Consider the following 16,598-nt stretch of genomic DNA (forward strand, 5'->3'; position numbering starts at 1 on the left):
AGGAAATCCCTTTCCCTCATAGAAATAGTACTAAAGAAACAAATTTCCATGACACAGGCATCCCTGAACCAACTGTGCTCCCTCTAAAAGATACTTTCATTATCCAGTCCCAGTTATCTACACACCATCTCCCAAATTGAAACCCTTGCCCCACCAACAACTGGAAGAATGCTCCGGAAACTGGCATCCTACTCCCACCCTGGAATACTGCTAACCAGTGATACCTATCCTACTCCTAGTGAATAACCCAACTCCCACCCCCCACTGTTGTCCTCTCATAACACACACTCTGTGCCTTGCTGATCTTTCCCTACTACATCCCCCGAAACTCCCAATATCGAAATCCATACAGAATCCAAAAAAACAAAAACAAAAAAAAACTGTTGTCTAACTACCAAAATCCTTAATTCTGAAGGTATTTCAATTCTATCTAATGTCCTTACCTTCAGTCAAACACCTAAGTTCAATCATGCTGAGCTCATCAAAGTCCTACTTTCCTTGTCTCACAGTTGAGCTGCATTGCTGGTATGACGGGATAATGTAGCTGTGTATTGCATTTGCTTTGAAAATTACTTGAAAGCTAAGTGTAATTTTACACCTTAGTTTATGTGTCTACAAGCTGCACAACGAGATGTTACCTTTGGTTAAACAGGTATTTATAAAGAAATGTTATTACCAAAACTCATTATTCGTGCATATGTGCCACCACTAAAGTTTTCTATTCAGGTATTCAGGTTTGAGCCGCTTGTGGCCCAGCAAACTGTGTAGTTTGGAGGGAAGCAACAACAATGCCAAGTTTTGAGATGATGGAAGCAGCTGAAAGAATACATGTCACTCACAGCTGACATGTTTACTTAAGGAAAAACATTTTGTGCAACCAAGTAGCAAACAACAAAATAATTGCAATACAGTTTGCAGTATGCTAAGCACAGAAAAGATCATAATTGTTTTGATGTGTATTAAGAGCCACAAATCTCCTGTAATATGTCTCTATAAACAACTTTCCAAGACTTCTTGTTCTCTGCATATATGTAGAGATTTCCAGCTCACGATACACCCGAGCAGCCAATGTAGAGCAGTCCATGTGAAAAACACGGTGTGCCCAGATGAATACCCGCCATTTTTAACATTTGTCCTTGACTCTTATCTATAGTGATCAAGAAGGCCACTTTCAAAATGAACTGCAAGCATATGAACTGGAAAGGCAAGTTTGTTGGGATGATGAGAATTCATGATATCGATACTGTCTCTCCTTTGGCTCCGCTTGTGATGATGGTCGTCTGCGTGAAACGCCTTCACAGCATTCTGACATGTAACCTAGTGCCATTGCACAATCTTGGTGCATTCAAGTTATGCGTCAGTATGACAGGCACGCCCACCTTCAGCTCCAGCTTGTGGAACAGCATCCTCAACAGCTCTGATGAGTTTAGGAACTCTACAGAATATGTAGCAGAGTTGTCTCTTGCCATCACTTTATCAAGTGACATGTAGATGGTCACCTCACCTGGTACTTCATCAACAATTTTTTTGTTGATGTGATTCATTCTGGAGTGCCAGGATTGCTCTTTCACATAACCAATCCATATTGCTCAAATTTTGCTGTAAGCTCAGAAAAACCTCATTAATCAGGTTATCTCCTGAGCTTACAACATTGCAGCAGAGGTGCAGTCTTCCTGTATTTGGCCACAGTGAGGAAGACTTGAGGCACATAGTGAGGCAGCTGCCAAGTGCCTCATTTGATGACCAGCAGCATCTGTCGGAAGTCGCCTGTGAGCAAGGGAAGTACTCAACCCTTCAACATTATGTTACTGCTGACTGTAAGCTTTGATTGAGTGCCTCGATTGCACACTTGTGTGACATTGAGCATTTTTCCCACATGATCAGTTTGCACTGATGCAGGAGTGGTGTGACCATTGCTCTTGCTTATAGTGCAATTAGACATTTTCTCACTCGCAAGATTCAGCAGAAGCTTGAACACTGAGTGGGTAGTTCTTCTTCCGCTGAACAAGGTTGCAGCTATCCTTGTGCAACTGCACCAGTAGCAAATTCAACAAGAATATCTTGCCCGTACACTCCCACCCTGCAGGTGTGCCCAGGAAATAGAGACCTCCTTCTCCAGTCACCACATGAGTCACGTTTTATTAAAAAATATGCTTTTGATCTTGAGCTCTCAAGGCTACGGTGTCATAAGTGAGCTCCCTGAGGAAATCGGTGGACAACTATACTGCTTGTTGTGGGGTGGGCCAAAATCAGACAGCTGTTTTCCCACCATTGAGAAAACTTTGTCCTCAATACGTTTCAGCACTTTGATGACATATAAGTCATCAGTGGCCTGTGCTGTCCCTTGGTACTGATGTGTGATCTCTTCTGATAATGCAGTTTTATATTTATTCCAAAATGTCTTTAGGTTTGAGTGTCTGCAGGTGCTCGACATGATAGTGAAGAGCTCTCTCAATTTGACGAATGACCAGCACAGTATGGCATCCTCCATTGTAGTGTCCCAGTGGCCGTCATCATTGAAAAGTCCCATTGCCTCACATTCGTTCTGGAATGTGGGTTTTCCCTGCTCATCAACTTTTTTGAGGGCCTGGAAACTGATGAGGCACCAGACATGTGTCAGCAGTAAATGCACACAATAACACTCAGTATGTGTTGCATGCACGTTGTATATTCTGTGGGTAGCTGATGCCTTCACACATTGCCAGCCTTCAGTTGCAGTGCCCTGCACATGATGCTTCCATTCTTTCCATAACACATTCCATGTGTAATATTTTGGCATTTCTGAATACAGCAAAGTTCAAGCAAAGTCGTTCATCTGGCACCGCCGAAAAAATGCAGTGACAGTGGTAGTGGACGGTGTCACTACTCAATAGACAACAATTTGGCCTTTGTGAAGTATGTGTGCTTGCCCTTAGGAAGGTGCTCCACAAGGTGTGCGACTTTTGGGTGCCTCTCCTGAAGAGGCAAGTCCAATATCCGAGATGGCGCTCTGTTGGTGCTTGGAGCAGTGAGTGCAGAAACACCCAGGTATTGTCCATTACAGTGCCTTACATGGTACCTCTCCCTTTAATTGTGGCCGTATGTAACTTGTCCGTGGACATTCCTGCACAATGGATATCCAGTCTCGTTTGTTTCGGTCTCTTTAATACTGCCCAATTTGGTGTATTTTCCATCCTGCATGCACAGGAGCTTCAGCATTCCGCATAGAGTGTGTAATGGGCTCTTGGTGGCTGTGTCTTGTAGCTGTTTTTCCACATTGTGATTGGGCAGCTGTGCTGATATCACTTGATCAGTTTGGTTTGGCCGCAGTTTTTGTTTTAACCACAGCGGCAAGTGCACATGTGGCTAGTTGTGTTTTTGTCATTTAGTGGAATACATGAAGCACTGCACCTCACCAAAAATGTGCCTTTTGATGAGGAGGGGCGCCACCTTTTTGCAATTTGGCCTGAAAAAGTAATGCTATGCTATTGTACCAGTCTGTTGATTGCTGCCTGTCCATCAGTTCTTCCCTGATCTTGGTCCGGCCTGGATTGAATGTGAAGGTGATGAGTAAATCCAGCTGACCATAGTTCTGGACATAGGAGAACTTGTCCTGGGTAACTTTGTGGAGGTACCTCAAACTGTTCACAAGTGATGACAGGAGGATGACCATCTGATCTAAGTCGTCCGGATTTACATTGACATCATTGGCAATGGTATATTGCAGGTAGAAGTAATTTTGTGCACATAGTGTGCTTTGATTTAGCACTACATACCTTAGATGCCCACTTTCCTTCTTCACGTACATGTCTACCATAAATATGGGCAGAAGCACCCAACTCCACAGCAGCAAGTTGAAGTTATGTTCATGAACCATCCCCAGCCATGGCAAGTATGTTGCAATGGCCAACATGCTGCCTGCTCAGCAAGTGATCTGTGTGAATTACCATCTTGGAACTATCATTGGAAATGATCTTGAGAGCTGTTTTAAACGTGTGCTCCAACACATTGTGATCATGCTGAACTTTTTCTATTTTCAGTACAGTCACCTGTTCAACTGCCTGAACAGTTAGGCAGTGTCTATCAGTCTCCTCGTCATCTCCCATAAAGTAAAATTGTAAAAGTTGTGCCTGTGCATTGGATGTATGTAAAAGGGCCCTTATTTAATGGTGCACTTTCCGCTACACTGTAAAATCCCAGGCGTGGTGAGAATTCTGTAAGCTCCAAGGTCATCATGTGTAAACATGAATTAAATTTTTTATGGGGTTTGGAAATCACTGTGAATCATCAGTCTCACCAGAAAATAATTCCTTTAAAGGATCAACTGGTGCTTCTAAAGTGGTAATGGATGCCTTGCCACCCAGAGCAACAAATTCCTGCCATTTCCTCCTGTACCATTTCAGTGACCCACAAAATCTGTGTGCCTCGTTCGTGCAGTCAGTTTTGATGATACTGTGGTTAGTGAAATCTGTAGTTGGATCATAGTTGAAAGCACACTTTTTTTAAAAAATCTCCAGGTATTCCTTGCAAATATTTGGTGACGTTCAACTTTGCCTCGTAGACTGTTCAAGAGGCATGCACAGAGGCCATTTGTGCGGCATTCACCTGATGCAGAGAAGCTGTGTTTTTGGCTGTCTCAGAATCAAGCTGAGAGCCCATGTGTTCTGCTGTATACTTTTTGTCATTGATCATATGACAGCTCTGGTGTCTCCACTGCATGCTGAGGTGCAGTGCATTCAGTGTTTTGTTGAAGTTGAGTATGAGCCTGCATTGACGCTCTGTCTGCTCATTTCTCCACTGTTCAGCATGAACTAATGATTTTTGCTGTTGAGCTATCTACATAGCTCATTGTTAGCTCTGTGAAATATTTTATTTGTGTTTCCCAGTCATTAGAAATTTAAACAGTAATAAAATCAGTTCCTCGGTTTAGGTACGATATCCGATGTAAGCAACGCAACCTAACAAATAACTACGCTAACAACAATACATCTACATCTACATCTACATCTACATGATTACTCTGCAATTCATATCTAAGTGCTTGGCAGAGGGTTCATTGAACCACAATCATACTATCTCCCTACCATTCCACTCCCGAACAGTGCGCGGGAAAAACGAATACCTAAACCTTTCTGTTCAAGCTCTGATTTCTTCTCTTATTTTATTTTGATGATCATTCCTACCTATGTAGGTAGGGCTCAACAAAATTTTTTCACATTTGGAAGAGAAAATTGGTGACTGAAATTTCGTAAATAGATCTCGCCGCGACGAAAAACGTCTTTGCTTTAATGACTTTCATCCCAACTCGCGTATCATATCTGCCACACTCTCTCCCCTATTACGTGATAATACAAAACGAGCTGCCCTTTTTTGCACCCTTTCGATGTCCTCCGTCAATCCCACCTGGTAAGGATCCCACAACGCGCAGCAATATTCTAACAGAGGACGAACGAGTGTAGTGTAAGCTGTCTCTTTAGTGGACTTGTTGCATCTTCTAAGTGTCCTGCCAATAAAATGCAACATTTGGCTCGCCTTCCCCCACAATATTATCTATGTGGTCTTTCCAACTGAAGTTGTTCGTAATTTTTACACCCAGGTACTTAGTTGAATTGACAGCCTTGAGAATTGTACTATTTATCGAGTAATCGAATTCCAACGGATTTCTTTTGGATCTCATGTAGATGTAACAATCAAAGAAGAAGAAAAAAACAGTTAAATGAGGGAAAGAAACAACAAACATAACCCAGAAAGAAACTATTGAGATATTTTCAAACCAACAAAATCATCAATCACTCACATCTAACCAGAAAAGCCATGCCAGTATCCTAGAAAGCAAACTTTCAGTATGCTAGAAACAATCAAAATCACTGAAGAAGCTATGAATCATTTAAGCCAATGAGAGAAACTAAGTCAGTGTTCAAGAATCATTATAATATCACAATCCAAATTCTCAACATCAGTTCTTCTGAGCTATAGAGACCCTAGAAGAAGAAGAAAAAAAAAAATCCAAACAGAAAATTGAAGTCATTGCTTAAGGATCCCAATATATCACAATCCAAAACATTTCCCAAACATTCTGTGAGTTGCGAAATATTTTCATGCTCATATGTTACAGAGTTTAGTGCTGATTTTATCCTACAGGAATATTTATGCTGTTCTGGATTTATGTATGTGCTTATTTCATTTGTTGAAACAGTTAAAAAATAATCCCTATGCTAAACTCATAGCATTTATTTGATAGGTAACTTTATAGATGACTTTTTAGTCACATTATCCATCCCATAGGAACAGTAGTTATGTTGACCATCTCACGGGAACAGTGACATTTTGGGAATAAAAGGTACCTTGCGTGTTAATTCAGGGTAAAGGCTATCTCCATAGTTCATCCAAATGTGTCCAACCATTTCAGCATGAAGGAGTAAGAAACAATCAACTTGATGAAGAAAGAAAGTTAACAATTTCTAGTTCGGTGCAGCACAAACTTCATAATATTTGCGCACATGCAACAATGTCATTTGCCCACACATATGTAAGTGTTATCAGCAGTTATGTTCACATATAATCATAATCGTTTCCAGCCTCATGAAAAGCCTACCACAGTCTACACATAAAGGCATCATTTCTCTCTGTTGCACACATTTAAATGACACTGTTGTTGTAGGTTTTCAAGTGTCTCGGAAGCTATAAGATACACTTGATGCTCAGTGGCTAAAATGTGCTGGGCTTGTAAATAAGTATGGATTAAACACTTTGAGGATTGTACAAGTATTGTATCCATTACTTTGAATCATATTTGTAGTAAAAATACAATAACAGCATTTACACAAATACAAAGCAGTTCAAAAGATAAAGAGTAAATAGTTTTTTCTAAGAGTAATTATTGTTCCACATTTCTTACTATATGCTCCAAATTTATACATATCTTGTACTACACACTTTTAAAAGTTACGCTTTGTGTTAATTGTGGGTATAAGCTAATTCCATCCCAAAGTTATTACAAAGCCATCCAGCCGTTTCAACATGAGAATGTAACAAAATACTCAAACACAAACTTTTGCATTTATAATATGTATAGGACTTTTAGCCACGTACTACTTATTACAATCTTCAGAAAGACTCACGAAGTAGTTAGGCTATAATATTTTAGTTTTTTATTGTGACGAAAAGCTCATATTAACATTGAATCAATAACAACGGAACTATTATATATAATCAAAGAATAAACAATCTGTCCCTTGTGCGCGCCGCCACAGAGTAATGCTATCCTTCACTGTGCGTCTACGGATGTTCTGCTGGCGACTCCCACACAGCCCCCTCTCTGATAGAGCAGAGCTCCGGGAATGTAGGGGTATTTATATTTCAGCTGATGCCCAGCTCTTGTGTGTACTGAAGGCATTGGTTGAACTTCTTCAGCTTCTGTTGCGGGTAGTGACGGTACCACTTCCTCTTGTGGTGGTGAGGTAGTTTCATACTGGTCCAGTGGTGTGGAAGGTGGCGCTTGGTGCCTGACCTCTGTGTCCTCTTCAGTCGGTAACATATGTGCAGGTTCGAGCCGTTCCAATGATACCACTTGGCTCTTTCCATTTAGAGCTATCTGCATGGTATGTTCATCCTGTGAGAGCACTCTGTAAGGTCCAGAATATGGAGGCTGCAGCGGTAACTTGACGGTGTCCGTCCGTAGCATCACTGTGTACATGAGCGTAGATCTTTGTGCACGAATGTATTTACCGCTCCATGTCTCGAGACAGGAGATGGGCGAAGTCTGGCCATATGCTCCCGTACCATTTGCAATGTAAACGGCAATTCGGTCTGTCATGCCCCTTCTTTATTGGTGAAGAATTCTGCAGGCAGTCGTAAGGGTTCACCATAAACCAATTCTGCGGTGGATGCCCCTAAATCCGTTTTCAATGCGTAGGCCCAACAACACTAGGGGTAACGCTGATGACCAAGATTGTGCATGGCACATTAATGCAGCTTTTAATGTTCTATGCCAGCATTCCACCATCCCATTGCTTGCTGGGTGGTACGCTGTGGTGTGATGTTGGAACCCGGAGAGGTTCAACTGTGCTCGTGGTATGTACTCCACCAAGGCAAAGGAATTTGTTTTCTGAGACCACTCCATGTTAACAGTAGAGTTAAGACATTTTATAAAAGGGGATGAGAGCAAGGCTGCACAAAAGTTAACAAAACCTAATACCTTAATATTAACAAAACACAATCTCATAAAGCTAACACACCAGCTGAGCATAACAAACTGGGACAAATTATTTCAAGACTGTGATTCCAGTGCCCAAACAGTTTACGAAACATTCCACTATTACTTAACAGGTACTTTACAAGCTCATCTTGTTCAAAAGAAATACCATAAAACAAGAAAAGGTAAATTTTGGTACACCAAAGAACTGGAGACTCTAAAAAATAAGCTACTGCTGTTGAAGCGCCTTGCCAAAGTAAACAATTCTAATGAAATTAAGGATCTTGAAAAAATTACGAAGAAACTGTATAAGAAAGAGTTGCAATTGGCGAAACAAAGATACAACACACATCTCATAAAAAAATAGTAAAAACCAATGCAAAACAGCCTGGTCGGTAATTAATACCGTTAAAGGTGAAGTCAGAAACTTTGACAAGACAGTCCCAATACCAGCAGATACATTCAATAAATGTTTTGTAAGCTGTGCTGATGATATCAAAAAGTTGATCAGTAAACCCAATGTAACATGTATAGATTATCTGAAGAGAGCGAACCTAAATCATAATAGGGCCAGATCACCATTGAAACACGTTAAAGAGGTCTATTAGACTGTAGCGTTCTTATATTAAACTGTCATGTTACCTATCACATCAGAACATGATGCACATCTTCTAATTTTCTATAATAAATTTTTTTAAGAATATATATAATCTCATCTTCTCTCCTGTTTACAGTTCCTATGGTCCTGAAATGTTGTGCAGAATTTATAGAAAGTAACGGTATAGTGGATGGTATTTATAGGCTTTCTGGTGTCACATCCAACATACAAAAATTGAGGTATGTCACGGAAATTTATAACTAACTGATAATGTTAAGATTATTATTTTTAGTTTAATGATTATGCTGTCCCTTTGTATCAGGTAAATATAGCCTCAAAGGAGGAGTCATTGGACTTTGTGTGGTTCTGAAGCATAATATGCAGTCTGTGGTCATGCAACTGTTGGAAATGTAAATGGTGTAACAGTTCTGGCTATATCTGTGAACTGAGTTTGTGGCAAATGTCAGTGTATTGTAGAATACTTTTTCTTGTGTAACTATGAGAATCACAAAAGGTTGTGCTGTGTACTCTCTGTTCCATATTATACATTTGATATAGATAAAGAAACGTACCTCAATTCACTTAACTGGCTTCCACTACAAATTTTACGTGTTTTGTAGAGGTTTAGTCATTGTAACAATGGGGAAGAAAATCGATTGTAGCTTCATTGCTGGCACCATCTGGGCTTTCACTTGAAGAGATTTAAGGAAATGACAGAGGTGCTTTTATTGGTTGCAGCAAATTTTTAAATCTCTAGTCTGTTCCTGGATTTGTTCATTTTACTGCTACACCTTGCTTCCACACCATCACCATCCACGTCTGTATGAAGACCACCTGTAGACTTTTGTATGCATTACTGTCACTGTTATATGCTTTCGTGTTGCATCTGTATGTTTTTCTAATACACCTGACCCTCCACCCATTAGGTTTTCCATTTGTTGCTGCTTACCGATTTATGGTATGTATGTCCCACTTGCTTTTCCCAATTTCTTAAACTAATTTTCTGTCATCTATAACAACAATTCAATTAAACTTTTTCCTTTGACCTTGGGCCTTGAGTGGCTTTCCTGGTTGGATCTTAAAAAGTTACGTTTTTCCAGCTGTTATTTCTCTTGTCATGTGAGCTAAGCCCTGACTATTAAAATATTGTAACTAATGTCTGTGCTTCGTGGAAAGCAGAAATTTTCCTGTTGTTATTTGGTTTTAGTGTCACTACGGCTTCAGTTTGAGTGTGACAATTTCATCAGAACAACATTTCCATGTAGATGATTCCTTTCCAAATCTTGGTCCAACCAGAGCAACTATTCTTACTGATTTTGCAATAGATAAGTAAAAAAGAACTAGTGGTTCTGAATCAAATTCCCATTTTATATCATCTGCTGTTTAAACTTGTACCAAATGCAGTGTTCACAAAAGTTTATTCAGTGTTCACAAAAGTTTATTCTACAACTCATTGTGTTGTGGAATTGTTTGTAGTACTGTTTTGTGAACCATGTTCTGCTTTATGCCATCCCACAGTCATGTAATTTCTCCAGTAATTTATTGAGTAATGTTTGTTTGAGGTTAGAAATCATAGTAACTTATTTCATTTTGATGGTAGTTAAATTTAATGGATATATTTTCAAATTATATAGAATGTTTAAAAAAAAGTATGCTATATTTTTAGAGGTGGTAGTAGAGATTAAAACAAGAAAACAAAATTGTCTTGTAAATATGGGCTCTAAAATGGTGTGTGTGCTTGTTAAAGTTGCTACTGTAGAAATGATAATTTTGTCAATGTTGTATTCTTTTGTTGTCAGAAATGCGTTTGATGAGGACCGGGTTCCAGCCCTGTATGAGGATGAAGCTATTCTTCAGGACATACATTCAGTTGCTTCACTACTTAAAATGTATTTCCGTGAACTTCCAAATCCACTTTGCACTTACCAGTTGTATCATACATTTGTTGGAGCAGTGCAGGCTGGTACTGATGAAGCAGGCCGTCTGGCACGGATGAGAGATGCTGTGCATAAACTTCCACCTCCTCACTACAGGTGTGTACAGTATTTTAAACATAGGGTCTCCGGAAAAGTAACTGAGGTGAATCAGATTATTCTGAAATAAATAAATGAATTTGATGTTTCAAAACATTTTAGAAGGATATAACTAATTTTATTTAACACATTCTTACTAAGTGTCTTCACATGTCAGTGTGTTCCTGTGCATGCAAACATAGAGAGTGAAACAACGTGGTTGAATTTCTTGCTTTTTGAACATGTGTTTTTTTATAATGAACAACTGCAGTAATTAATTATTATGATATATGTCCTAGTAACCAAATTATTATTTTAAGCATAATTTTCATCATGAAAATCATGTTTTATATAAAATCAGATTCACTGTCAATCATAGAGACTATCTTATTTCCATACAGCATAGATTCACTATCTTTTAATCCATATTATTTATATAATTCATTTGACTATTAGTCATTGGCAGAAAGATTAATTTGGTGTTGACTGCTGTGTGAACATTTGAGTTTGTTTATCAAAGTCATCATTTTGAGCTAATATTTCAGTTAGAAATGAAAATGTATTTCATACAGCCACTTTCTGCTTTATTTTTAAAAAAAAAAAAAGAAAAGAAAGAAAAAGTGCTTCCAGGACTAATAAAGAGTAATGAAAAAGGGCACAATATTTGTTCTGCAGGACACTGCAATACCTAGTGCGGCACTTGGCACGAGTAGCTTCTAGAGGTCACCTCACAGGCATGACGCCTCGCAATGTGGCCATTGTTTGGGCCCCTAATCTGCTCCGCTGCAAGGAACTGGAAGTTGGTGGTGTGGCTGCCCTGCAAGGGGTTGGAGTACAGGCAGTTGTCACAGAGTTCCTGGTATGCTATGCTGACCTTATTTTCTGTGAGGGACTACCGGCACAGGTTCCCATAACCAGACAGCAGTCCGAGGCTCTGGATGGTGAGTTTAGTGCAAAGAATATTATTTCAGTGTTAATTGTGTACGCATTCTATCCCTTCCTGTTGTAAATGATAAAGTGAGCTCTGAATTGCTTCTGTTGCACACCAGAGATAGATAATTTATTGGGTTGGTGCATACGTTCGTAGTGTTTTTCCATAAGTTTGATAAAAACAACAAATACAGTAACTTTCCAATTTGGTTGCTGTTGAACACACATGGTTTTGAGGCAAAGAACTCATCCAGCCATGTTTGGATCGCATTTTTATCTGGAAAGGAAATTCCTTGAAGTCTCTTGTTCGATAGAGAGCAGAAAAGGAGAAAATCTGAGGGTGCAAGATCAGGTGAATAAGGTGGGTGTGGAATGACTGCCCAACCAAACTCCCGTATAGTGTTTTTTGTCAGTCTAGCAAAATGTGGGCTGACATTATCATGGAATAGCGCCACTTCACGCAGTCATCCTGGTTATTGTCTTTCACCTGCAAGATGTTTTAGTTGTTGACAATAAATGTCAGCAGCGATAGTTACACCTCAGGGAAGCAATTTTTAGTACAACACATCATCGCTGTTCCACCAGATGCATAATGTTATCTTTTGTGGATGTGTGGGTCCTTTTATGGAGAGTTTCTGCTTCGTTTGGGCTCAACCCATCCTTTCTTTTCCTTATGTTAGCATAAAGACACCATTTCTCATCACTAATAATGATACAAGGTAGGAACAGTTGGTATTTTCATGAGTCAATTGATGATGAACAAGCAGAGATACACATATGGCCACCTGCTGATTTTTGTGCTTTGGCTTAGAAGATGCAGTCCCTGTACACCCGATTTTTGACCTTTCTCATTGTACACTATGTGACACCCCCAAAAACATATGTTTTTTATATTAGATGCATTAAGCTGCCACTTACTGCCAAGTACTCCAAATCAGTGACCTCAGTAGTCTTTAGACATCTTGAGAGAGCAGAATGGGGCGGAACTCATGGACTTCGAACGTGGTCAGGTAATTGGGTCACTTGTATCATACCTCTGTACATTAGATATCCACACTCCTAAACATCCCTAGGTCCAGTGTTTCCAATGTGATAGTGAAGTGGAATCATGAAGGGACATGTTCAGCACAAAAGCGTACGGACCGACCTCGTCTGTTGACTGACAGAGACCGCTGACAGTTGAAGAGGGCATAATGTGTAACAGGCAAACATCTATCCAGACCATCACCCAGGAATTCCAAACTCCATCAGGATCCACTGCAAGTACTATGACAGTTAGGCGGGAGGTGGGAAAACTTGGATTTCATGGTCAAGCGGCTGCTCATAAGCCACACATCATGCTGGTAAATGGCAAATGACACCTCACTCGGTGTAAGTGCATAAACATTGGACGATTGAAGAGTGGAAAAATGTTGTGTGGAGTGACGAATCACGGTACACAATGTGGCCATCCGATGGCAGGGTGTGGGTATGGTGAATTACCGGTGAACGTCATCTGCCAGCGTGTGTAGTGCCAACAGTAAAATTCGGAGGCGGTGGTGTTATGGTGTGGTCATGTTTGTCATGGAGGGGCCTTGCACCCCTTTTTGTTTTGTGTGGCACTATCACAGCACAGGCCGACATTGATGTTTTAAGCACATTCTTGCTTCACACTGTTGAAGGGCGATTCGAGGATCGTGATTGCATCTTTCAACATGATCGAGCACCTGTTCATAGTGTACGGTCTGTGGTGGAGTGGTTACATGACAATAACATCATTTTAGTGGCTTGTCCTGCACAGAGTCCTGACCTGAATCCTTCATAAAACCTTAGGGATGTTTTGGAAAGCCGACTTTGTGCCAGGCCTCACTGACTGACATTGGTACCTCTCATCAGTGCAGCACTCCTTGAAGAATGGGCTGCCATTCCCCAAGAAACCTTCCAGCACCTGATCGAATGTGTGCCTGTGAGAGTGGAAGCTGCCATCAAGGCATTACCATTGGAGGGCATCACAAACTTGTAAGTCATTTTCAGCCAGATGTCCCGATACTTTTGATCACATAGTGTATGTAAATGTCACATCATGGTGAAATAGTAAACGTCACATCATGGTGAAATAGTCACAGTACATCACATGTGCCTCTTTTCAAGTACACTGACATGGATCCGTGTGGATTAATGCATTTATATAATCTTCATGAAACCTCATAGGTCTTCCTGAATGGGGATGGTTACTGATGTGAAAACGAACCTCTTTAAAAGGAGAAAATCATTTTATTGCCATGCTGTACCCAGTGGCGTTATCCTCATACACAGTGCAAATGTTTCTGGCTGCCTCTGCTGCTGCCACCTCTTTACTGAGCTCAAACAGAAGAACATGTCAAATATGCTTCAATTTCTTTACATTGCATTCCATTTTTTAGTGTCCACAGCTCCACTCACTATCTCCAAATGACAGTGTGTTACTCAAGTAGCAACTGTGAACCACAGTCTAACATATACAGTCACAACACTCACTTCTGTGAGAATCGTTACCATCTGACAGTTGGTGCAACAGTAGTGAGACAGCATCTGTAAAATAAAAGTTTGTTTTTAATCATTTTTCTACTTAATTAGTGAAATAGTTATTACATTTTTGTATTCCAAGCATTATTAAGTTTTGAAGAGACATGAATGATCGTGAAATACACGTAAAAACAGCCGAATCCCCTTGTTTCAGTGACATAAGCTACAGCTTAATGATGAAGAAATATTTTCAAATATATGTATAATTACAGCTTAATCCAGTGAAAACAAGAAAATATGAACACACATATTTCATGCGTGAGAATAATATTATTCTTTTGTTGCCTGTTGTTATTAAGACAGGCACTTTCCTTGACATGTAAAAATGTTGTAGGGAGCCTAATGTTATCCACAGTCTTACATTTCACTCAACTTTCTAATACAAAAATATCAAGTAAATGTAATTACTTTTGTTTCAAAAGTGAATGTTTTAAGATTCGTGCCATTTGTTGCACAGATGCAGCAACAATTGTGGAATTGGTTTCTTCTACATTGGGAAACGATTTTATTGCTTTTGTTCTTTTATCATGTCTGTGTGGTTTTTCCTTCAGCTACAGTTGTGGTAGCTTAGCCACTACATTAAATAATGTAGGTATTTCATTCCATACACGTTATATATGTTCCACATTCACTAATTTGACTGGAAGTGTAGTGAAGAAATCTTCACATTTTTGAGTACATATACGACACTTTTCTGCAAAAGGTCAGGTCTTCCACTGTTTATTTTTTTGTTCTTAAAGAAAATGACATTCTCCCCATGAATATCTTTAAGTTACAAGAAAATTGTAAATAACCTGTTCTGTAATGTAGTGCTTAAGAGCAATGAGGAAACCTAAAAAAAGACAAATCTGGCATCTTCTTCTTCTTGTTACTGCACAGTGTATTGCACTAAAGACACTCCCATTTGTAAAAATCATTCTACACATTAATATATCAATTACCGTTTGCCTTCACAAAATGTCGTCAAACTCAGCAGTATAGCTTTATGGTCGCTTGGCGACTGCAGTTGCAATGGGTAACGAAAGAGGGATAGTGTGTCATGATTGTTACGTTAGACTCTGAGTGAACTAAAAATAAAAAATGCCAATCGACAAACAAACCCATAGCAACCAGAAAACCAACAGGCAAAGCAAAAATGCTACGAACTAGGCATGAATCTAATTGTTGGTATACTTAATATTAACTGTTTTTGAGCCATAGTAGTACTTGTTGCAGGGTAGTATAGACTTTTTCTTTTTGGTATTGTTCTCAGCAATCTTGCCATATTATTGTCAAAGTTATGTAGCTTGTGAACAATATATTTCATCTGAGAATAAAGGCGATAAACCACTCTAGTTAGTATTCCCCCTGCAAGATAATGTTGATCAGAAACTAAACATTGTGTTGTGGAAAGCAAATTGGTCAAGTTCAAAATTACACAGTTTAACTGATAAAGATTCCCCCAAAACAGTGACTGATTCCTCAACATCATATAGCTAATTTAAGAAAAAAAACTCATTTCTCATGAGGAAATCTGTGCCATATATCAAGTTGTGGGACAGTAGCATTAAAAGAAATGAGATATTTTCAACATTTCGCGGCTCTGTCAGAAACTGTATAACTATTAATTTTAATTTTAAAAACCAACAGTCCCAGTTGCAAATTTTACCTAGATTTACCTAGGTTTCAGTCGGGATAACTCAACCTTCTTCAGAATAAAAGTAACTACTGTTTGTCCATAGTGTACATCGTCAAGCTAAAACTACAAATCCGTAAGTTATCGTCAGACTGTAAAAACTTATCTGAAACTTGGTGAACATCACTCCAGTCAACACACTTAAAACTATTGGCCAACATAGGTCGCTTATGCTCAAAGCTAAAGTGTGACTTGGCGAACATCGCTCTGGTCAACACACTTAAAATAATTGACCAACAGAGGTCATATGTACTTACAGAACTAGTCTAAACTATGGGAGGATGACGGGAAAATGGTTAAATTATGATGTGATTTGGCGAACAACGCTGTTGGAGTGATGTTCGCCAAGTCACATTTTAGCTGTAAACATAATTTCGCTGTCATTCCCTAAGTTCAATGGCAGTTGTCAACAGGCCCAAATTATGATGGCAGTGTTCCACACACAGTTTTTACAGTATATGTGTGGATCACCTCCATGAAAACAAATTGAGTACCCCATTGCCGCCACATTATCCCCTGCTTTAGTGTTTTCTGTAACTTGTAACCATAACTTCGTCATGAAGCTCAATCAGGCAAGTGCAATAGTTTATTTTTACTTGATTCTAGACCATTTCAGGTCAAATATACTAATTTTGAATAATGACCATCTATTTTATATGGTCCGTA

General features: G+C 39.4%; 1 protein-coding gene across 1 annotated transcript in view; it reads left to right on the forward strand.

Moving 5' to 3' along the window:
* Positions 1 to 16,598, forward strand: part of LOC124712526 (GTPase-activating protein CdGAPr) — a 456,387-nt gene that overhangs the window by 361,253 nt on the left and 78,536 nt on the right. The window contains exons 6-8 of the mRNA XM_047242840.1: positions 8,908 to 9,010; positions 10,571 to 10,804; positions 11,459 to 11,724. Of these exons, the coding sequence (XP_047098796.1) occupies positions 8,908 to 9,010; positions 10,571 to 10,804; positions 11,459 to 11,724 (603 nt within the window). The remainder of the gene's footprint in view (positions 1 to 8,907; positions 9,011 to 10,570; positions 10,805 to 11,458; positions 11,725 to 16,598) is intronic.

This window comes from Schistocerca piceifrons, chromosome 8 (assembly GCF_021461385.2).
Source record: "Schistocerca piceifrons isolate TAMUIC-IGC-003096 chromosome 8, iqSchPice1.1, whole genome shotgun sequence".
Classification (NCBI taxonomy): Eukaryota; Metazoa; Arthropoda; class Insecta; order Orthoptera; family Acrididae; genus Schistocerca; species Schistocerca piceifrons.